Consider the following 25,477-nt stretch of genomic DNA (forward strand, 5'->3'; position numbering starts at 1 on the left):
CACACACACACACACACACACACACACACACATACATATATATATATATATATATATATATATATATATATATATATATATATAAAATTTAATCTGGTAAACAAAAATTAAATACAATAGCTGCTTTAAAAACACTTGAGGTGCTGCATGTGTTATCAAGGAAAAGCCACTAACTGGAAGTAATGACATCATCTGAGTTTGAACGATGAGGTCACTGCACTGAGCTCAACTCTGTGATGCCATCACTTAAAAAATAATGTTTGCATGTCCTGGAGCAAATCAGGTTGTACTTTCTGAGTCATAAGATCTGCATTATCACTGCAGCTACTGTAAAAACAGAACAAAATCCAACCCAGTCTCTGGTGTGGTGCTGAAGTGTCGTAGCAACACTCAACTTGAACACACCACCAAAAACCAAAAAAAAAAAAAAGAAAGAAAACCTGCTAATTATTTAAATAAACATTCTTTTAAAATGAAATTTAAAAATTAAAATGCATGTATCCTCACAAAGTAGATCATGGGGGGTTGGGTGGGCGAAGACACAATTTTCACACTTGGGTGGATCAATACACAGAAACATGCTCTGGTTTACCATAGTGGTGTTTGTCCAGCACACCTGCTCTGAAATTTTAATGGCATGAATCACACCTGTGTGAAGGGTCAAGTAAAGGAAAACCTGGGACAGCTGGGGGATGGAGTGCTGGATGTGCACCAGTGCTGGTTGTCCAGTGGTAGGATACAGTGAGTGGGGTTTTGTTGAGTGGTAGGATATGGTGAGTGGGGTTTTGTTGAGTGGTAGGATACGGTGAGTGGGGTTGTGCCGTGGTTTTGGTGGTAGGATACGGTGAGTGGGGTTGCGCCGTAGTTTTGAAGTGGCAGGATACAATGGGTGAGCTTTGTTGAGTGGTAGAATAGGGTGAGTGGGGTTTTGTTGAGTGGTAGAATAGGGTGAGTGGGGTTTTGTTGAGTGGTAGGTTAGGGTGAGTGGGTTTTGGTGAGTGGTAGGGTGAGTGGATTTTATTGAGTGGTAGGATAGGGTGAGTGAGGTTTTGTTGAGTGTAGGATAGGGTGAGTGGGTTTTGTTGAGTGGTTGGATATGGTGAGTGGGGTTGTGCAGTGGTTTTGAAGTGGCAGGATACAATGGGTGAGCTTTGTTGAGTGGTAGGATATGATGAGTGGGTTTTGTTGAGTCGTAGGATACAGTGAGTGGGTTTTGTTGAGTGGGAGGATATGGTGAATGGGGTTGTGCCATGGTTTTGAAGTGGCAGGATACAATGGGTGACCTTTGTTGAGTGGCAGGATACGGTGAGTGCGTTTTGTTGAGTGGTAGGATATGGTAAGTGGGTTTGTTGAGTGGTAGGATAGGGTGAGTGGGTTTTATTGAGTGGTAGGATAGGGTGAGTGAGTTTTGTTGAGTGGTAGGATATGATGAGTGGGTTTGTGCAGTGGTTTTGAAGTTGCAGGATACAATGGGTGAGCTTTGTTGAGTGGTAGGATATGGTGAGTGGGTTTTGTTGAGTGGTAGGATATGGTGAGTGGGTTTTGTTGAGTGGTAGGATATGGTGAGTGGGGTTGTGCCATGGTTTTGAAGTGTCAGGATACAATGGGTGACTTTTGTTGAGTGGCAGGATACGGTGAGTGCATTTTGTTGAGTGGTAGGATATGGTAAGTGGGTTTTTGTTGAGTGGTAGGTTAGGGTGAGTGGGTTTTGTTGAGTGGTAGGATATGGTGAGTGGGATTGTGCAGTGGTTTTGAAGTGGCAGGATACAATGGGTGATCTTTGTTGAGTGGTAGGATACGGTGAGTGGGTTTTGTTGAGTCATAGGATATGGTGAGTGGGTTTTGTTGAGTGGTAGGATATTTTGAGTGGAGTTGTGCAGTGGTTTTGAAGTAGCAGGATACAATGGGTGAGCTTTGTTGAGTGGTAGGATATGATGGGTGGGGTTTGTTGATTGGTAGGATATATAGGATCTTCTCCTTTCTCTGCTCTTGTGCAGCGCAGCGTCTCTACATTTTGAGTTGGTCCCTGAGTTGCGGTCTGTGGCTGCTCACTGCTCCTAGTGGTTGGATTGTGCCTAACTGTAATTAGGATTGGTTAAATGCAGAGGACAAATTTTGTTGTACATATGTAGAATTACAAATAAAGGAAATTATTATTATTATCCTGGGTGGAGTTTATTGAGTAAAAGGATATTGTGAAAGGTTTTTGTTGAGTGGTAGAATATGGTGGATGGGGTTTGGTGAGTGGCAGGATATGCTGAGTGAGGTTGCAGAGTGGTTTTGTAGTGGCAGGATACAGTGGGTGGGGTTTAGTGTGTGGTAGGATATGTTGGGTGGGGTTTTGGATTGATGGTTTTCCATCTTTGTACTTCCTGGTGCTTACGTGTGATGCATGAGGGGGCCCTCAGGTAGAGGAGCTGTCTTGGGGGAACATTCATGGAGTTATGGATGGCGTCTTGCTGTCAGGGATGGGTGTGACAGTTGATGATTGATGGACATCCTGGTGATTGCCGTGGCCTATGCTTGATAGAATGTACGAGGAGTGGAGGGGAGACTGACTGTTCTCTTCATGTTGGATGGGAAATTTTGACAGAAACTAGACTTCTTGTTGGTCTTTAAGATGTCCCATCTTAGCGACAACTTAAGTTTTAAAAAGAAAGATGGTGTGGTATCCACAGGTACCCTCAGGAGGAGAGAATCTCAACGAGGTTAATGTGTTCCACAAAAGAGATCATTACTGCAGTTTCTATACTTGTCTGCAGTGGATTTTTGGATGAGTTCTCCCTGACAGATGTGTGAAGTGCCCCAAGTGTCCACATTATGAGTGTCATTAAGTCTGTGGGCCATTCATGTCTGGGTGTCGTTGTCTCCATGAGCAAGACACTGCACCCCAATTTCCTGCATTGTGGGTCAGATATTATTAATGCATCCAGGTCATCCCCAGTCTGTGGAAACCTCCCCATGTGGTTCAGACGGCTCCAAAACTACAAGGGTGCAGACCAGTGTGTTGCTACAGAGGGATGTCACGACAGCGCTGCTACTCAAACGCAAATTATCATTAGATCAAAACGGAATTTCAAAATCTCAGCTCACATACATGAAGCACTGTACGAGCACTTCTGAAACGTGTTTAATGACATCACATCTGTAAACACTCGCATCCTGCTGCTGGGATTTCTCCTGAATCCTGGGCCAACTCCCATTTCTCAGAGGTCACAGCTGATTGGCCAGAGATGACATCATTCGTCATAATGTGGCTGTGTGTTTCTGCAGCATCTTGAGACGTGGACTCACTTACTCTCTCTCACTCACTCACACACACACACACACACACACACACACACACACACACACACACACACACACACACACACACACACACACACACACACACACACACACACTGCAGCTGCATTACATCATCTGCCTCAATGTGAGAACACTGTGTTCTCATCCAGTGCATGATGGGAATTGTAGTCCATCCTGTCAGTTTGAGGCTTCTTTCAGTTTCACAATATCACAGAAAATAGTATCTTTTTACAATTTGTTTTGGCATCTCATTGTGATGGATTTTTGTTCTTTGTTAACCGATTTTAATGCATTTAAGGTGCTTCAAATCACACTGAACATTTCTTAAACTAGATTAAATCAGATTATGGATGATTAATATGGACTAAATCTGTATATAAATGGTTTAAATTGTTCTACACTAACCATAGACTTTTTATTAAGTTTTAAAAATACTTTAAATCAGACTTGAACAGTCAAAACACAAAATCTGGACAGAACTCACACAAGAATGAGGACTGGGTTCAAACCCCATGCAGTGGCAGTGCTAAATGCTGGTGCTTTCTTTACTGACACACTTTAAATGTGCTTTTCCCACACAGATTGGTTGGCAGGGATTCTGTAATTTCATAGATGGCCTACAGTCAGCACGTGGAGGCGTTCTGTGACTCAGACTTCACTCAGCTTTAAATTTAGAGCTGACACTTCCCTGCCAACAAACCGGATAAGACCAGATCCAAGTACTTTAACATTACATTCTCATACATGTCTTGCTGAAACATCTTAAACAGTCAAACTCATTTTTAATCATACATATTTGAAACACTTGCATTTTGAACTCAAGATCAAAGTCCAGGGTATGACCTCATAAAGCAGCAAAGGCCTTGCTGGCTACCAGACCTTGGCTTTGGAAATGAAAGAAACTGACAAACAACTCATTTCAAGAGCCGTACACCTTCAAAACTACCCACATGTTGGGAGCAGAGGTGCCCAGTTTCTTTCTCTTTGAAGGGCCATAAATGAATGTTTTTTAATGTAAATTAATGGATGTGTGATTCACATACTAACAAAAAAATAACAGTCTAAATCTAAAATAAAATTTAAAAATAGCAAACACAATACTGCTTAATATCCTTAATAGTAATTTATTAATTTGCAGAGAATTTGTCAATTTTCCTTTGGTTTCTCATTCGGTACAGCTGGTTGAAAAAGATGAAGAGAAAGGTACAAAATGTTTCCCGTGGGGTTGTGTGGATTAGTAACTGTGTTGTTTTAAGTTTAAAATGTAACGTCAGTGAAACAATCAGAAAATTTACTAAATTTACAATTTACTAAATTGTTGTGTATTAACACTCGCTGATTGGCCAGAGATGACATCATTCGTCATAATGTGGCTGTGTGTTTCTGCAGCATCTTGAGACAGAAAAAAGTCAGTGGAATTAAGCAAATACATAAAGAAAAGCAATGCATTCAATTTTGCTTTTGATCCAGATGCAGTTTTTTTTTTCTCTCTCTCTCTTACATAATGATCAATTTCCCAAACACAGATCCACTGATTAGCTGTCATAAATCTGTTCAGGGAAATGTGGCGCCGATGTGGTTTTGGATCCACTCATGATGTTAATCCAGTTTCTGTGTTGGAATAAACAGAACTACAAGTGTGTCAGATGCTAATAATTTGAAGTTTATTGCTTTGTCTTGGCACAGGTTTGCACTCTCTGAGTGCTCTTGTGGTTTTGGAATACATTTTTTTTTCCTGTAACATCTTTAAACCAAATTTTTTTTTAACTTAAAAAATTATATCAAGCTCCACAGAATTTCTGCAGAAGCTTTTCTGACAGATAGTAACACGAGGTGCTGAAATCCTTTTTGATGACTCCTCCTTCTCATGGACCAATCAGAGCGCGGTGTCTCTTCCAGCCAATGGGATTGCTGCTGGGTGATGTCATGCTGCTGTGTGGTGCTGATGCTGCTGAGCTGCAATCTTCATTGTGCACACAGACGCTCCAGAGCATCACTGCAGGGTGAGTTACTGCACATACACACATACACAGTTTTTCCTGTTTTAACGTTTGCAGTTTTCTACCCGGCGGCTGCATGCGCAGGCTCCATTTAATACTTTTAACATGCTTTGTGTTGATGTTTTGTTGCATTGTTGAGTTGCTGTATTTTCACGGGTTGCTGTTTGAACGCGTCAGTTCTGCAGAACACGACGCTCTCCGCTGATAACAATGACATCATTGCTTTCCTCATGCACATGCATGCACACTTCAGTCACTGTGTGCAAATTTGATGTTGAACAAAGAACAAATGCTCTAAAAGCTTTTGTTCTCTCCTACTGTTTGAAAATGTCAGTTTGGACATAAAATAAACCTTTGTTTATTTTACACATGAACTCTTCTGGCTAAAAGTCATTCATGCACAAATGCAGAATTTTTCTTGCAGCTTCTTCCTTTAAATTTCCTCTTTGTTTAAAGGCTGGTTGTTGTTGTGTGGGTATATTATATCACAAAAAATATCTGTTTTGTTTCTGCTGTAGGGTTTTTTTTCTGTTTGTGAGGGAAATTTCTACTTTATTTTAATGAGTAAACACTGATGGTCAAATTAGTGATTCTTAAAAGTCAAAATCCACTTTTGGCATCCAGTTAAGAGTAAAGATACAGGCTACCTTTCACAAAAATCTTTGCAAAAAATGTGCCAAATTCTTAACCTAAAAACAAGTCTCTGCAGCACGATTTAACTAAATAAATAATAGTTACAACAGTATTACATCCATCCATTAATTTCTAAACCTGCTTATTCCTGTTAAGGGTTCCCCCGGGCGGGTGGGGGTGGGGGGGTGGTCGGTTGTATCTCAGCGATCATTGGGTTGAGACGAGGGGTACATCCTGAAAAAGTCATCAGTCTATCACAGGGTTGATTGGTCAAAATCCTAAATTGTTTCCAGAAAAGGCAAATTTTGGTCATTTACAAGACTGTGATTATTTGAATACTAAAGAACACAATTATCATGGTACAAAAGAAAATCCTTTTTATGAAATAAGTTTAAAACATTGCACTTGCAGATTTGAAAAATGAGTCCAGCTGTACCAGGCTAGACAAGTCCAGGTTCAGGTCAGCTTGCCCAGTTGTCCTCTGCAGGTTCACTGATGATAAAAATCAATTCACCGCTGACATGAGCATTTAGGTTGGAACATTTCAAAGTCAAATTTCCCCAATGTTTGGGTTTGCGTAGATTTGCTGAAGGGAGACAAAATATTTTCGCGAGGAATCTGCAAGCATAGTTTTCAACCATTTTAAACACACCCATCTGTATCATCGTCATCATCCAATCACAGCTGTCCTTTCAGATGAGAGAAGAAAGTGTCCAGCTGTGTCACATGATTCTGTTATTTTTAACATCATGATCTATTTGAGAATAAAATACTCCAAAACATTTTGCTGTAGTTTATAGAATAATTTCATTCTTAACAGTGACGGTCAAGTTAAAGCGGTGAACTTGTAACCAGAGGATTCTCGGCTCAAATCTCCATCAGACTGGAATAACAATTTGGGTTCTAAGATAAGGTTCTTAATCCCAAAATTGCTCCCGGTGGGTAGTGAGCACCTTGTATAGCAGCACCCTGACATCGGTGTGTGAATGGGCGAATGTGAGACATCACTGTAAAGTGCTTTGACCATGAAAGCAACGATTAGCTCCCCGGTGAAAACACAATAACTGCTTTGTCAACAAATCTTTTCACCAGACTGCTTGTTGACCCGTCATGTGACATTCAAGTTAATGTTTCTGTTCTTCTGTGTGTCCCTCAGGAACAGACTCTACCTCACAGAGACAACACCAGAATGATTCCAGCAGGTACGATGGATTATTACTAACTGATTGACAGGTTCCTCTGAATAAGTCAGCCATGATTTTTGGCTCAGTTTCTCCCCTCCTCCTCTTCTTTTTCGAATTTCTAGTATACAGAGAAAAGATGCGAGAGCTCCCCCTGGTGTCTTTGTTCTGTTCCTGCTTCCTGCCCAAGCCCATCGACACAGCAGTGGACACAAAAGAAGGTCAGCAACTGTGTTTTATCACCAATGGCCATCTCTCATTGAAGACTCTTTAAAAAAATGCTGTCAGATCCACAAGTATTTGGACAACAAAGGCACCCCTTTTTTGCCATGTTGTCGATGTACAGTGTATGTAAGTAAGTGGTTCTTAAAAATTGTGTAAATGCACAAGGAGATAGGTGAGGGAAGCCATTAAGGTACCATGTACCTTAATGGCTTCCCTCACATGGTACATGGTACCATTAAGGTACCATGTACCTTAATGGTAAAACAGCTGGAATTTCACATTTTAATGTTAAGAACAACCTTTTCTCTGCCACTCCACACTTCTGAGATTCGTGCAGGGAATAATCTTATCATTGCATGCATGATGGAAATTCTGAGCAGGTGTGACTGACGTTACATGAGTCTTGAAATGAGTTTGTTTGTTTCTTTCATTTTCAAAGCCTTGGTCTGATGTCCACCAAAGTAACCACCATTTGTTGAATAATCATGCTAACAGACCAACATATTTTGTATGTTGTAACTACGTTTGGTTTAAGGTTGTGTGTCTGTCAATCAAATATAATTGTCTCCAGTTATACCACATGATTTATAGGGTTCTTAAAGTAATTTGTTGTTAAACTCATACTGTATGTTGCGTCCATGTGCATTTCTGTTGGGGTAATGTCTTACTGTGGTTTTCCCACTGCAGGCGTGGTGGACTTGAACCTGTGCAGCATCCGCGACATGGAGATCATTGAGCTCAACAAGCGAGCAAGCGGTCAGGCCTTTGAGGTCATCCTAAAGCCGCCAACCTTTGATGGTGGGCCTGAGCTGAGGGCAACTACACCCCCTCGTCCTAAACCATCACTGGAAGAGATCCAGAAAAAACTGGATGCTGCTCAGGAAAGGAGGAAGGTCAGAAGACTGAGTGTTTGTTTAGAAGGTTTAATATTAAGAATTTAATATGTCCTTGTTGAGAGCAGTTAGAAAGATACTCATTGACCAAACTTTGCAGAACCCAGAACACAAACCCACAAAACCTTTAACTCTCTGTCTCCTTCTAGTGTCAAGAAGCAGAACTTCTGAAGCACCTGGCCGAGCGCAGAGAGCATGAACGCGAAGTCGCCCAGAAAGCTTTACTGAAAGAACACCGTGTGGATGCAAGAAAGGAACAGCAGGAGAAGGTGAAGATATATGATTTAATGCCTCAACAGCACCACCACTGCCATGTTGACTGACACTGCAGAGATCTATTGGACAGAATAAAATACTGAATGGAGGGGTTTGTTTTTTGTCTTTCAGGAAAAGCACTGTGTGGAGGTGAGCCTGACGAGCAGCAGAAGCTTCTCACAAGACACACACACACACACACACACACACACACACACACACACACACACACACACACACACACACACACACACACACACACACACACACACACACACACACACAAGATGATTTCTCATGGAAACTAAAACTGCTTTTATCTTACAAATGTATCATTTGTCAAAAAATGTAATAAAACACAACAGAACCTGATAAATGGCAATAAGTTTATTAAGATTAAATAAGCCTATTTTTAGGAAACTATTAGTTAACACTAGTCAGGTACTGTTAAATTACTAACATTAACATGTCAAATGAACAAAAACAAACCTAAACTGAAGTCTTCCACATGAGCTTAAGGGCCCTGTCCCACTGGGGAGAGGATTAATTACGCATAAATTGAGTACACAAATTACGGGCATTCGTTGTCATCCGCAACAAAAATGGCCAAAAATGACAAATGTCCCAGTATGAATTACAGATATATTAATAATGTATAGCGAATATGTGATGAACAATCACTGTTATATAACGCATTTAGTGAGGAAACGGATCCGACGCACTGCAATTATCACGCAGTATTACGGGTGTATTATGAATACATTGCGCTCGTGTTGCGTGTGCACGGCATCTGCATTGCGGTCATAAAAGAAGCGCACTCGGGCCGTCGGCATCACTATTCACACCAACAATACAGCCTCTGGAGCAATAGCTGGACTTGGACAAGTTGATTAAAGTGCACTGACACGAGCCTGCCTTTTCCTCACAACACAGGTCGTGATGTGTCGTGCTGGAGAGTAAACTCGTCTTTAACAGGTGCTGACAGGACGCCAGAGGGGCGCCGGTGCGTGCTATTACGCACAGAGAATTTTGAAATGTTCAAAAAATCTTTCACGCACAAATGTCGTGCTATGTGGCGCGATCTAATCTCGAACATGACATTCAGCTCAAGTGGAGTAAACAAGCAGTGAACAAAGCGAGTGGAGACGTCAGCGGATCGCATCAGAGCGCAGCTCATCTGAAGGATTATAAAAAGTTAAATCTGTTATAAACATAAAAATAAATGCTTTAATAGCTGCACACAAGAAGGAAAAAACACGCAACTGTTTTATCAAGCCTTGACAATGTAACACAAGTCATATAATTACCTTTTTTAGACGCACTCGTGCGAACGGCTCCAGCTGCAGCTTCCTCTGTGATTCAGAAGGTGAATAGAGCCGTTTTCAACAGCCAATTTGCAGAATAAAATGATTAATCTGCCATGAAATAATTATTTTATATACACAGCATCCAGCGCAGAGTGCATGGCAGCCCGGTAGAACAAAGAACGGCGTCCAGCTGTGAACACAGCGCATCTAATTTGCATCCGCCACAAATCAGATGCAAAGCAGACGTAATAAAAATGCTTTATTCGTGGCCAGTCTGTATGCAGTCACTACAACTTATTTTAGTTCATGATGTGGACATGATGGGCACGCAAAATATCCATTTTACACACTGTCCCAGTCCACTGCCAAGCTGCAAATCCCTGTCAGTTGCGGATATCAGCAGATGACGGCGAATATACAGCGCATAGATTGAGTATGCATTGCGTATGTATTGAGTATTTATGCAGTATGTAAGGCGGATGTCATCCGCAGCCAAAATTTTGTGCAGCTCAAAAATCCTGGCAATGGAAAAGCGTGCCTCTGCTGATAATTGCGGATGTGTGCGGGTGTTGGCCGACTCATACAAGCATGTTTCACGCATATTGTGGATGTTAAGCGAATATGAGCCAATTTTGTGAGCAATCCATATGCAAATCCTCCTAAACGCCAGTGGGACCGGGCCTTTACACATGTATCTTTGCTTCATGCAGCAACAGTAGTCAGGCTTTCTTTGCATTCAAAATTGTGCAATTTGACGAAGCGTTATGAAAATACGGTGCATGCGGAAAGTATTCACAACGCTTCACATTTTTTGTTTCAGTCTTATTCCAAAATGGAGTAAATTATGTTTTCCCCTCAAAATTCTACTCACAACACCCCATAATGACATGATTTTTTTCTTTTAAAAATTTTTGCAAAGTTACAAATAAAAAACTAAGAAAACACTCGTATACAAGAATTCAAAGCCTTTGCTCAGTACTTTCTTGATGCACCTTTGGCAGCAATTACAGCCTCAAGTCTTCTTGAATATGATGCCACAAGCTTGGTGCACGTATCATTGGGCAGTTTTGCCCATTCCTCTTTGCAGCACCTCTTAAGCTCCATCAGGTTGGATGGGGAGCACCGGTGCACAGACATTTTCAGATCTCTCCACAAATGTTCAATCGGATTCAGGTCTTGGCTCTGGCTGGGACACTCAAGGACATTCAGAGAGTTGTCCTGAGGCCACTCCTTTGATATCTTGCCTGTGTGCTTAGGGCCATTGTCCTGCTGAAAGATGAGCTGTCACCCCAGTCTGAGATCAAGAGCGCTATGGAGCAGGTTTTCATTCAGGATGTCTCTGTACATTGCTGAATTCATCTTTCCCTCAATCCTGAGGGATTTAATTAAAAATAAAAAAGATAGTGTGGAAAGTGAAAGGCTGTTTAGCTCAGTGTCACACATTGTAGATGAAAACAGAAACAGGCTCACAGCTGAAAATGCAGAGAAGCTTCTTCTCATCAAAAAGAATCTGCCCCTCACATTTTCAAAAAAGCTTTTAGTCCTCACAGACATAAGTAAAGTTATTGATGGACAGTTTCAGTTCGGTTCTTGGTGTTGTACATTTTGTTGTGCTGAAGTCCACAGGTTACATTTTGGTGAGATGTCTGTCAGTGTCATGTTATTAAGAAACACACGGTTAATGTTAAAGGACAATTTGTTAAAGTGAAAAAGTGATGTTACATAATTAAAGTGAAATGTTTGTAAATAAAAACAAAGCTAATGATACTGGTAGCAGTTACAGTTAAAAAGTAAGGAACAACTGATGAATAAAACATGTTTTCAAAGTCACCATAAAACTGTAATGGTATCATTAAGTATTCGTATCAGTACTCGGTATCGATGAGTACCCAAATGTATGTACTCGTACTTGCACTCAGTTTGGAAAAAAGTGGTATCAGTGCATCCCTAATTAAAAGTCAGTACCTTGTCAATATCTCCAACCCCAAAACTTAGCACTTTCCTGAACAATCACCTTCAACCCCAGTTCAGCATCTGTACTTAAGACATTTTATAAGAATCAACTTCACTTGGAACCATCATGCTAGTGCCCGATCCGGACTTCCCACAACCACAACCTTGCAGGGGTTAGTGTTTTATTATATGTTAACACGAGTAGTAACTCCAGTCCATCTTTCTCCAGGTGTCCTGATGGCCTGATCACAACACAAGCTGAACTTCATTTGGAAGCCATTTTTGGAAGGCACTGATGTGCTGGAAACCTGGCGCCGCTCTGAGTGGAAGGACTGACATGTTTCTACAAATGAGCTAAAGAAGGAGAAAAAGATGATGTGGAGGACAGAGTCTGACTGTGTGACCTCCATTGTTCAACGGGACTCTATTCCAACAGATGAACTTTTTCGAAAACATCAGGACATTCAGTGATTCACAAGAGGTTTTTTTTTTTTTCTTGCCAACAGTGCCAATGTGATTAAACATGTATGACAATGTACATAATGTAGGCGAGGTGTCTTCACAGGTCTGGCAGATGCTTCGATTAAGGAACCAAACTGGAGATGGACCTGACAGAATCTGGACTAGAACCTGAACTACCCAAAGGACATTTTGTGTGACTGAAGCAACACTCAGAAAATGTGGCCTAATTTTCTGTTTGAGCAGCAAAAACGATCAGAAATCAAATCCTTCAACAGATTTCATGGATTCTTCTGGAGGAACCTGGTTGCAGTGCCACCTGCTGGACACTTTAAACCAATATAAGATACTCATTGCATCAAAGGATAACTGGGGCTTTCATATTGCTGCCACCTTTTGGCAACAGTGTGAAACTTCATCTGATTTGGCAAATGTTTCGACCAGAGATGCATAAAGTGAGTTGGGCTGAGGGCAGCGAGTTGGATGTTCCACCATATTGTCCCAGTTCTCAGAACACTTTCAGGTTCTGACCCATATTTACTTATTTGTTTTTGTGACTTTTAGTTTACCACCTGCTGCCTCTGTACCCGAGCCATCCCATAAAATCTGTGGCCAGAGGTTGCAAATAAAGGAGCGACTCAAATTGTTTATCCACCTTTATGGCATAAGTGACATATTTTGTTACCATGTGACACATCTTTTGTTTTGTATCAATGACATAAAATTGCAAGGATGACTCAAAATGTTGTGTTTTCTATGAGAAGTGAGTGTGACGTTCTTTCTTATGAGTGTTTTCCCACTTTGGCCCTGCTCCTGGCCTGGTTAATGGTGAAGTCTGTCTGAAATTATTACAGCACCGGATATCTCGGCAAAAGAACTTTACATGTTTTGTATGCTACAAATACGGAAATGCATATAAACAGGAAAAATGTGCAAAAACGTGCAAAAACGTGGAAAAAGACTGCAGCATTCATTAAAGTAGATAATGCGGTAAAGGATCGGTAAACCAACAGACTCAAACAATTATGTGAGACAGTGTCTTTTTTTATAGTAAAGATATGTGCTTTAGATTTGAATTGTTGACGAAGAATTGAAAGTTTTTGTCCAACAATACTCAAGAATATGACAGCCTGGCTGGACACTTGGGTCAACACAATACATCCACGTTCAGTATCTGCTTTCATAAAAATCTGTAAACCAGCCAACAAATAATTGTTATGGAATTTTTGTTATGATGTCAGGAAGAAATGAGACCGGCAAGCAAGGACCACCAGGAATCGATATACTATACAGAGAGAAGGATTTAAGTGCAGTTGAAGCACATTAACAGATATATCTGGAGAGACTCCCAACGGACATGCAAGCAAACATAAAACACAACCCAGCTGTCCCAAGGACTCCTGCCCCAGCATAACAAATCCACAACAAAGACGTGGCCTTCAGTTAGTCTGGGACACAATCAAATGTTTTGTCATGGGGGAACAACAATTTTTCACCGATAGGTCGGATATTTGTTTTTTAAAATGTTGACATAATCAACCGCAGTCCAGCATAAGTAAACACTCATTCAAACCAGAACACCACAAAATGATGTAAGCAAGCATAAGTCATGTACGTTGTAGTCAACAATAAAACACCTCTACTGTGCCTAGGCCCTCAGCTCCTTCTCGGCACATAAACACTCCTTAGCACACAGTATAAGCATCACCACTTACCAACACCAATGTGTGTGAGAGAGTATGTACCCTGAAGACCTTGAGCATTGAAGTACAGAGCAAACACCTCCGCCGTCTCTCTGCCAATCGAGCAGCAGAGCAAAAGAAGTGTGCCCCCTCTTTCACTTGTGTGGCGTAAACTTAAGACATATACAGTGAGTGTACAATCACAGTGAAGTGACAAATAGGTGATTAAACAACATTCCATCGTGCAGGATTACACAAAATGATTTATTACACACTGGATTGAGGATACTTATTAAAATTTTACTAACCATTATATGCCTTAATGTTCTGTTAAGATGTCATGCAAAGATGTTGGTGCAGCTAAATTAATGTCCTCAACCTTTAGTGATTCAAAATCCAGTTTGTATATGATAAACATGAGTGAATATACCTTTAATGTGACTAAGCTAATTAGCACTGTCCATGTTCAGGCATGATGGTGTGGCCTGTACATAACTATTTGACGGGGAGTCATGCTGGGTGATGGTCTTGGTCTGGTCTGGGTCCTCAGTCTCCTTTTCTATGCAGTTTATTGTCCAAATGTCCATCCAGCAGCTCAAGCAAAGCCGCCCAGACCTCCCGATCCACACACACCTCCTCCAGGTCCTCCGGGGGAACCCCAAGGCGTTCCCAAGCCAGCCGAGAGATGTAGTCCCTCCAGCGTGTCCTGGGTCTTCCCCGGGGCCTCCTCCCAGTGGGACGTGCCCGGAACACCTCTCCAGCGAGGCGTCCAGGGGGCATCCGGAAAAGATGCCCGAGCCACCTCAACTGACTCCTTTCGACATGGAGGAGCAGCGGCTCGACTCCGAGCTCCTCCCGAGTGACCGAGCTCCTCACCCTATCTCTAAGGGAGCGCCCAGCCACCCTGCGGAGGAAACTCATCTCGGCCGCTTGTACTCGCGATCTCGTTCTTTCGGTCATGAGCCAAATCCCATGATCATAGGTGAGGATCGGAACGTAGATCGATCGGTAAATCAAGAGCTTTGCCCCCCTACTCAGCTCTCTCTTCACCACGACGGTCCGATACAGCGACCGCATCACTGCAGATGCTGCACCGATCCGTCTATCGATCTCACGCTCCATCCGTCCCTCACCCGTGAACAAGACCCCGAGATACTTAAACTCCTCCACTTGAGGCAAGGACACTCCACCGACCTGAAGAGGGCAAAGCACCTTTTTCCGGTCGAGAACCATGGCCTCGGATATGGAGGTGCTGATTTTCATCCCGGACGCTTCACACTTGGCTGCAAACTGCCCCATATTTACTAAATATGTATGTAGCCAAAGTCATGCCATCCTTACTCCTCTCCTCCTCCTCCCCCGATGCTGTGACCACACCACTGCCAGTTCTCTTCTGCACAGGTGTATTTCCCTCAGTAATACACAAAATACATTGATCAGTACCAAAATAATTTCCATCATCATCAATAACACTGACCATTGTCTGCCTCGTAACTGGGTTGAGGAACCCCTCATAAGCAGCAAGTGTGATGAGGGCCACCAAAACTGGTTTTAACTGGTGGTTTTTAGTAATTTTGGTCATCATTAAAAATATAAAGGATATAAAGAGTAGTTCTTACTGTTAAGTGGAGTGGCAGGTGCGATGGTTCAACAGGCGAGTGGGGGCAGGACAAGGACAGTGGGGCTGCAGAGGATGACCGTAAGTCAGAGAGTGGGGTTGAAGACCCAGACGGATCACATCCTCCTCCCACTGCCCTCGGTGTAAATGACAATACAGATTTTAACAGGAATCTAGAGGTACATTGCAATTTGTATAAGGATTATAGATATAGACATGCTGAGAAGTGATTGTTTATCATTCAAGTGATTGTTTATCAGATTTCATTCATCATGCAATCTCACATGCAAGGAATCTATTAATTACGTATGATTAAGGATTAATGATTAATGATTATTTCGCAATCTGTCAATACACACACACACTGTGGTGTCCATTTGTCAGAGGTCTCTTCATCCTCATCCCAACTGGGACGAAGCATCAATTCTTGTCTTGTGTTTTTGTAGTGCATAAGCTTGCTCCATTGCTAAGCACCAAAGTGCTCGACGCACCTTTAATGCTTTTAATGCTATATCTTTTTCTTTCATCTGGAAGACAAAAACCTCATCAAGAGATTTGATTAGCACATTATAGAAACTTCAATGAATAGGTTCATCTGAAGGCCTCTTGTTTCCTGGATACCTGTAAAGGAAAATGGACACCTGCTGCCTCAGCTGCCTGCTCGTTCAGGTCAATATTATTTTTCCAACTCAGGGGACGGCTCATATGGATGAAAGTAAGGTTGTAGCTTGTTGTCTACTTTCCTGAGGTTAGAAACTAGTGTTGTTTGTTTTTCTACAATGTTTCTAAGTTTATTGAGGCATTTACAAGAGGGGGAGGTTTCTGTCCTCCCTGATTCTGACACTTAAGTTCCCATTTGTCAGGCGGACCGTCCCAGTCAAACTCCTCATCTGACACTGTCCCTGGAGCAGGACACACCCAGTGGGCCCGGGCACTTGACACCAGCGAGAGCTGCTGGGATCATCTCCTCAGGCTGTAGTGACACCTAAAGAAGTCTAGTTTGAAGGTTAAACTTTGGCTCAAGCATGCAGCGACAGAAATGTGAATATTCTCATTTAATTAGTTTGAAAGGGATCATGTGCAATTAAAACATAAATGCAATCATTCAATGCATTGCCCCACAGTTAACCTTAGGCTACTTTGCAACATTAATTAATTAATCTCAAATAATGTCCAATAACTCTACCAATGTTTAATGTTCAGGTTAATTTGGGTGTCTGCATGGTTAATTTGTGCATGTGAGTAACAATTCATTGTATGTATGGATTCATTGTATCATTCGCCAGTGAGTCTCTAGTATAGTTTAGTATTTTAATATAACATTATATAATATTTTGAAGACTGATCTACAGTTACCAACAGGTGTTTATAACCTAGGCATTTTGGTATATGTACAAGGTCTATTTGCTTGTTTATAAAAAGGACTTGGTGGTGGTCAAAATGATCATATCATCTATTTTGTTAGCCCATCATGCAAGTGTCCGTGAAGGTTTGTTTTCTCTTTTTCCTTTTTTTTGTGATACCTGGCACAAATCATTAAGATTGAGTACATTGCGAACAAACAAATTTGACGAATGAATGACCTCATGTACCCCCTCTTGTCCTCCATATGATGGCCCACAGCCAACACATGGGGGAGAAAGAAGTTGATGCCTCATCCAGGAATCCGGATGGGGACAAGGAAAGTGCTGCTCAGTCGGCAACTGCGGCTGCCAGCGCACTCCCTTATTAAGAACAGGATTAGAACCTGAAGAAGGAGCAACACAGGTAATTGTTAAACAACATTCTAAAACACTACCAAAGTATGATGTTGAAAAGGTTTTCCACATAAAATGAGAACCCCGCATTTCCCTATAGCTCGTCAAAAGAATGGGCAATACCAAATGCGTATTTGGGATTAGTATAAATATTTGCTGACTGGCCTTATGACCCATTTAAATGACAATATGCACTGCTATGTAACACTTTACCCCTTTATTTCTGTACAGTGCCTGTGCTGTAAATCATAAACTAACGTTATTTCAAGTTATATACTGTTACTGGGATAGAGCCAGTTGTTTTATCTATTACAACCCCAATTTCAATGAAGTTGGGACGTTGTGTAAAATGTAAATCAAAACAGAATTCAATGATTTACAAATCCTCTTCAACCTATATTCAAATGAATACACCACAAATACAAGATATTTAATGTTCAAACTGATAAACTTTATTGTTTTTGTGCAAATATTTGCTCATTTTGAAATGGATGCCTGCAACATGGTTCAAAAAAGCTGAGACAGTGATATGTTTACCACTGTGTTACATCATCTTTCCTTCTAACAACACTCATTATGCATTTGGGAACTGAGGACACTAATTGCTGAAGCTTGGTGAGTGGAATTCTTTCCCATTTTTGCTTGATGTGCGACTTAATTTGTTCAACAGTCCGGGGTCTCCGTTGTCGTATTTTGCGCTTCATAATGTGCCACACATTTTAAATGGGCGACAGGTCTGGACTGCAGGCAGGCCAGTCTAGTACCCATGCTCTGTTACTACAAAGCCACGCTGTTGTAACACGTGCAGAATGTGGCTTGGCATTGTCTTGCTGAAATAAGCAGGGACGTCCCTGAAAAAAACGTTGCTTGGATGGCAGCATGTGTTGCTCCAAAACCTGGACGTACCTTTCAGCATTGATGGTGCCATCACAGATGTGTAAGTTGTCCATGCCATGGGCACTAACACACCCCCATTCCATCACAGATGCTGGCTTTTGAACTTTGCGCTGGGAACAATCTGGATGTCTTTTTCCTCTTTTGTCTGGAGGACACGACGTCCATGATTTCCAAAAACAATTTGAAATGTGGACTCATCAGACCACAGCACACTTTTCCACTTTGCGTCTGTCCATTTCAAATGAGCTTGGGTCCAGAGAAGGCGGCGGCGTTTCTGGATGTTGTTGATGTATGTCTTTCACTTTGCATGGTAGAGTTTTAACTTGCACTTGTAGATGTAGCAACGAACTGTGTTAACTGACAATGGTTTTCTGAAGTGTTCCTGAGCCCACACAGTAAGATCCTTTACACAATGATGTCGGTTTTTAATGCAGTGCCGCCTGAGGGATCAAAGGTCACGGGCATTCAGTGTTGGTTTTCAGCCTTGCCTCTTACATATAGAAAGTTCTCCAGATTCTATGAATTATATTATGGACTGTAGTTGATGGAATCCCTAAATTCCTTTGCAATTGAACATCTAGAAACATTGTTCTTAAACTGTTGGACTATTTTTTTCACACAGTTGTTCACAAAGTGGTGATGCTCGACCCATCTTTGCTTGTGAATGGCTGAGCCTTTTGGGGATGCTCCTTTTATACCCAATCATGACACTCACCTGTTTCCAATTAGGTGTTCTTTGAGCATTCATCAACTTTCCTACTCTTTTGTTGCCCCCTCCCAACTTTTTTGAAATGTGTTGCAGGCGTCCATTTCAAAATGAGCAAATATTTGCACAAAAACAACAAAGTTTATCAGTTTGAACATTAAATATCTTGTCTTCATGGTGTATTCAATTGAATATAGGTTGAAGAGGATTTTCAAATAATTGTATTCTGTTTTTAATTTATATTTTACACAACATCCCAACTTCATTGGAACTGGGGTTGTAGTTGTAGTCAACATTTTAAATGTTTTCTTACTCGCAGAACATTCAGGCAACATTTTGAATGTTATGAGAATGTTCCCTCCTAACTGTAGAAGGAATGTCATAAACATTTTTTTTTTCCGGTCTTAACCATCCAGCATTAGGTTATTTGATGTTTTTCATCGGTGTGTCAAACAGAAAACCAGTCAGAATGTCCAAATGTTCCTTTTATAACAATAATTAAAATGTATTCTCTCCTCTGCATTTCATTAAATAAACAACTCAGTTATCAAGTTGCAAACTTCATTTTATATTGTAGTTAAAAACCACTGTTAAAAAAATTGAATAATAATGAAACATGTAGGTGATGATTCATGATTAAATGACAAATTAATCACAATAAATAAATAAAACCCAGAATAAATAGAGTCTGACTTCCTTCCACAGTGAGAGAGATTACAAAAAAAAAAAAAAAAAAAAAAAAAAAAAAAAAAAAAATATATATATATATATATATATATATATATATATATATATATATATATATATATATATATATATATATATATATATATATGAGGTCTATTAGAAAAGAAACCGACCTTTTTATTTTTTTATAAAAATATTTGGATTTGAATCACGTGCAATTACATCAGCCAACCGTGAACCTTCGTGCGCATGCATGAGTTTTTTCACGCCTGTCGGTTACGTCATTCGCCTGTGGGCAGGCTTTGAGTGAGGAGTGGTCCACCCCCCTCGTCGGAATTCCTTTGTCTGACGTCTTCCTGAGAGACTGGCGCTTTGCTTGATCAAAATTTTTTCAGAACCTATGAGGCAGATCGAAGTGGACACCATTCGAGAAATTCAGCTGGTTTTCGGTGAAAATTTTAACGGCTGATGAGAGATTATGGAGTGTTACTGTCGCCTTAAAGACTTCCCATGGAGCGGGATGTCGCGCCGCGCTCGTAGACGCCGTCGTCAGCCTGTTTTGAGCTGAAAACCTCCAAATTTAAGCCTGTGTTGACCCAGGACGTTGTGAGAGAACAGAGAACTTTCAGAAGAGGTCGGGATCAGCAGTTTATCCGGACATTCCACTGTTAAAGGAGATTTTGTAATGAAAGACGTGCGGACGGATTGGCGCGTTGGCAGGCAGCCGGCGCAGCGCGCCGCCACAGGAAGAACACCTCTGTTGAAAGCCTTAAGGACAAGTTGGAACATGTCCAGCTGTTAAACAGTTTCTCAGATACTTACTCTAATGAAAGCCATCAAAAGCCACCTGGTTTTTACAAATGGTTATCAAGACAGAGGTGTTTTTCCTGTGGCGGCGCACCGCGCTGGCTGCCTGCCGACGTGCCAATCCGTCCGCAGGTCTTTCATTGCAAAATCCCCATTAACAGTGGAATGTCCGGATAAACTGCTGATCCCGACCTCTTCTGAAAGTTCTCTGTTCTCTCACGACGTCCTGGGTCAACAGAGGCTTAAATGTGGAGGTTTTCAGCTTGAAACAGGCTGACGACGGCGCCTCTGAGCGCAGCGCGACGTCCCGCTCCGTGGGAAGTCCTTAAGGCGACAGTAACACTCCATTATCTCTCATCAGCCGTTAAAATTTTCAACGAAAACCAGCTGAATTTCTCGAATGGTGTCCACTTCGATCTGCCTCACAGGTTCTGAAAAAATTTTGATCAAGCAAAGCGCCAGTCTCTCAGGAAGAAGTCAGACAAAGGAATTCCGACGAGGGGGGTGGACCACTCCTCACTCAAAGCCTGCCCACAGGCGAATGACGTAACCGACAGGCGTGAAAAAACTCACGCATGCGCACGAGGGTTCAAGGTTGGCTGATGTAATCGCACGTGATTCAAATCCAAATATTTTTATAAAAAAAATAAAAAGGTCGGTTTCTTTTCTAATAGACCTCGTATATATATATATATATATATATATATATATATATATATATATATATATATATATATATATATACATATACACACACACACACATATATATATATATATATATATATATATATATATATATATATATATATATACATATACACACACACACACACACACACACATATATATATATATATATATATATATATATATATATATATATATATATATATGTATATATATATATATATATATATATATATATATATATATATATATATATATATATATATATAACTCTGTGAATCTGTGTGCGCCGCAACAGGAAAAACACCTCGGTGTTGAAAACCATTTGTAAAATTCAGGCGGCTTTTGATGGCTTTCAACAAGTGAGTAACTGAGAAATTGTTTAACAGCTTGGGCATGTTCCAACTTGCCCGTTAAGGTTTCCAACGGAGGTGTTTTTCCTGTCGTGACCCCCCGCGGTCGGGTCTGGCCCGACATGCGACTCTGCCCGCGCGTTCTTTCATTACAAAATGTCCGTTAACAATGGAATGTCCGAATAAACTCCTCATGCCGACTTCTTCTGAAAGTTCTCTGTTCTCTGACGACTTCCTGGGTCAACAAAGCCTGAAATGTGGAAGTTTTCAACTTGAAACTTGGCGAGACGCTGCCGCCTCGAAGCGCAGATCACCATCAGGCGCCGTGGGCCGTCCTTACGGCGACACTACCAGACCAAAATCTCTCCTCAGCCATTAAAATTTTTACCAAAAACCAGCTGAATTTATCGAATGGTGTCCACTCAGTTGTGCCTTACAGTTTTGAAAAAATTTTGATCAAACAAAGCGGCAGTCTCTGAGCCATTCCTAAACAATGAAAAAATCGACGAAAGGGTGGGCCACTCCTCACTCAAAGACTGCCCACAGGCGAATGACGTAACTGACAGGCGTAAAAAAACTCTTGCATGCCCACGAAAGCATGTCTGATGTAATCACACGTGATTCAAATCCATATGGTGTTTGAAAAAAATAATAAGGTCGGATACTTGTCTAATAGACCTTGTATATATATATATATATATATATATATATATATATATATATATATATATATATATATATATATATATATATATATATATATATATATATATATATATATATGTGTGTGTGCTCTTTTCTTAAAGATAATTGACAGCAGTGTCACCAGAATAACAGGTCTGATTTCATGTGTCTGAAACACAAATCACTGTAGTATTAAAATTAGCAACAACATGTATTACCCTTTTCTGAACAGTTAAAATGTAAAGTGCGTTTGGACTGCTGGTCAGTATAAACCTCAAAATGCCATAATTTCAGTACAGACATAAAATGTTCAACAATGCAGTATTTTAATCTTAATCTGGATTTAATATTGTAGCTGTTATTATGTACCAGGTTTTCCCTTGGTTTGTGGACCACAGAAGTGATCCTGTTACCAGTGGGAGGTAGTGGGGCTGATGGAAGTTTAATGGTGTCATGAAAGTGTTGTCATGAAAACCCTAGTGCATCACTTCTTGATAATGGTGTAATTCATGTGTTGCTGCCCTCAGAGGAACAAGATGAGATGGATCAGGGTGAGGCAGTCATGTCGGACAGAGGATCACACCTGTTCAAAAGGGCGCACCATCATGTGTGAAATGCATCCACCACTAACAGGACCGCCACACCCTGCAGCTGACTGCATCTTAGAGAGTGATGCAGACTCCCGTCTTTATACAGGGATTCACAGAATTTCAAACACTTCACCATCAATGCCAGATTTGGATCAAATTCTAATGACTTTGATCAAACTAAGACAAAACTTTGTCATGGTTGATTTGGCTCACGGATTAAAATATCACAAGGTCAGGTGATCAGGACAGTTGGACTGTGGGTAGACGTTATGTGTGAACACATGAAGGATCTCACTGTGTGGTTGCCTTGTGAAACAATCAAAGCAACATTGCCAAAAGCTTTTAAAGAGCATGTTGCAAACACAACCTGTGTAATTGTCTGCACACAGACAGTTTTACAAAAAGCAAAAAACGGAATGAAGAAGTGAGTCATACAGTCACTATTATTCAAATAACACAGTTAAGTATTTAGTGGCTGTTTCGCCCTCTGGAATAATCATGTTTATTTCTGATGCTTATGGTGGAAAATGCAGTGGCACATACAGCGTACATAATGCAGATGTTTTTTCTTTGTTTTTTTTTTAATTATTTGGAACATATTATTGACAATGTATTGAAAAAGCTGTTTTCCTTGTAACAATAAAAAACAAACAACTGAAAGTGTCTTATTTCCGTCCACTGTCATACAGTGCTCTTTTGTTGTCTGTAACACACATTACACCTGAAAAGTGATTACTGTATTTTTTTAAGAGATTCAGATATTTGGGGCAGAGCAGAACCTTCTTTGCAACAAATTCATCCACTGATGTTTGAAGCAGATGTGAAAAGTAGAAATTCTGGACGTATTTCACGTGTCTGTAAAGACTTTGTCAAACGAAATGTCCAACTGCAGTGTCCAGATAACCAGCTGCAAACTCAACACTGTCAAATGGACCTGAAGGAATGTAAAAGGAAATGTAAAAATATGGCTTAGAGTTTATATTAATCAGGGCTCACATGTATTCTATCACATTTGTTCATACCAAAAATTACCCACCTGGAGCTCTGCCTTGATCTGTGATGCCTGAACATCCTGCTGTTTATGTCACCTGATGCTGAAACTCAAACCCAGGCTCGGTGATCAGGGACTTTAAGGCTTGCTGGACTCTATGTCTATCTTAAGGTAAATAAGTTATGTTCCAAGCCCTCTTTTAGCAGAACGGGACCGACTTTATTACTGTGCAGGTCCTGATACACTGCTAAAAATGCTACTGTATGTTATCTTAGGCCACTTCTTCATGTCGTCCTCCCACCTCTCTATATCCGTAGACAGCGGGATTGTAATGTCGTCTCGCTTGAGCTGTGACAGCTGCTGTTCACATCTCTAAGCCTTGTACAAAGTGGATTAGCGCCAACAGTTAACGTAAACAAACACGCCCCCCCCCACCCCCCCGCATAGCAAGTCTGCTGCAGTATCATCACACATTTCATCCTCCATTCTGAAATGTCTGACCAATTTTTTGTGTAAATTCTCTCAGTTCACATCTACAATTTCTTCCCTGCTCATGTATTATTTGACCTCCCCACTTATGATAGGCTAGCAGGTAAGATATCCTGACCTGGATATCTTACTCCCACCCCTGCAAAGCAGGTCTGCTGTAGCATTGTCACCCATTTCATCCTACCTACATTTGGAAGGGGGATTTAAAGCTATAGTACAGTACAGTTCTTGATATCAGGGTTGGGGGGGGGGGGGGGATAGCCAGGTCACGATATCTTACCTCACCCCATCATGGAGAGATGTTCTGTAAGGTATATATATTTTTAGAGTATATTTGGAAGGGGGATTTAAAGATACTTCAGAATAGGAAATATACTGTTACACAGGTCACAATATCTTAACCCCCACCCCATCATAGACAGATGTTCTATCATATTTTAGGCTGTCAATCAGGTCCATATATTTGTAGAGTATATTTGGAAGGGAGATTTAAAGATACTTCAGAAGAGGAAATATTACTGTTGTAGATAGCTGTAGATACATACAGAAAGAATGCCAATATCGTTCACCGTCAATCAGTGGCGGCGCCCCTCAGCCCCCCCCCCAATAATTCTGTCAATAATGTGAATAGTGACTGACATATTTGTGGATCTCAACTGCAGTTTTGCGCTGAGAATGTCTCAATATTGCGTAACTGAGCAAAGTGATTAATGTGTGTGTTCGGTGATCCACCAATGCTGAATCACCCTTCACAAACAGAATTTTCAGTATTGCAAATAAACATTTATTTGTAAAAACCCACACACGTTACAAATCAGAAATTTGTGTTTGTGGGTCACAAAGCACGTGTACAAATCAAAGGATATTTGTAAATCACCCTCTGTGCATTTGCAAGTATTAATGAGACAAATTTAACTCCATACTCCAAAAATTTAGGTTTCCTAAATATTTATTACAGCCACTCTTAAAACTTCACTTATCTTTATTTATACCTATGTGCAAGTTTACTGAACTTGCAGTCATTCTAAGTGATGTGTATGTGCATTGATACCACATTTTAGAGCAGCACGGGTGACTAAAACATATACCTTGGTATTTATAAAGCAATTCACTATATACTGTTCATTTCGATGTCATTTTGTGGAGCCCCTCCAACTTTTACCCTAGCCCCCCTCAGCCCCCTCAACAAAAATTTCCTGGCGCCACCACTGCCATCAATCGAACTGTGCTTTATCTGGGACCATAATGGATACATGAAATATAGAGTTTAAAGGTTGCTGTATCCTGTTTGGGCCTTATCAAGGTTTGGGTA

At 40.9% G+C, this 25,477-nt stretch overlaps 1 protein-coding gene across 1 annotated transcript; it reads left to right on the plus strand.

The window, feature by feature from the left end:
• The first annotated feature begins 5,207 nt into the window (after window positions 1-5,207).
• On the plus strand, window positions 5,208-12,235 carry LOC117523417 (stathmin-4-like). Its single transcript, XM_034184951.1, has 7 exons — window positions 5,208-5,312; window positions 7,099-7,144; window positions 7,249-7,344; window positions 8,036-8,241; window positions 8,391-8,510; window positions 8,629-8,646; window positions 11,986-12,235. The coding sequence occupies exons 2-7, from the start codon at window positions 7,132-7,134 to the stop codon at window positions 11,992-11,994; spliced, it is 462 nt and encodes a 153-aa protein (XP_034040842.1). The 5' UTR covers window positions 5,208-5,312; window positions 7,099-7,131; the 3' UTR covers window positions 11,995-12,235.
• The last annotated feature ends 13,242 nt before the right edge of the window (window positions 12,236-25,477 follow it).

This window comes from Thalassophryne amazonica, chromosome 2 (assembly GCF_902500255.1).
Source record: "Thalassophryne amazonica chromosome 2, fThaAma1.1, whole genome shotgun sequence".
Lineage (NCBI taxonomy): Eukaryota > Metazoa > Chordata > Actinopteri > Batrachoidiformes > Batrachoididae > Thalassophryne > Thalassophryne amazonica.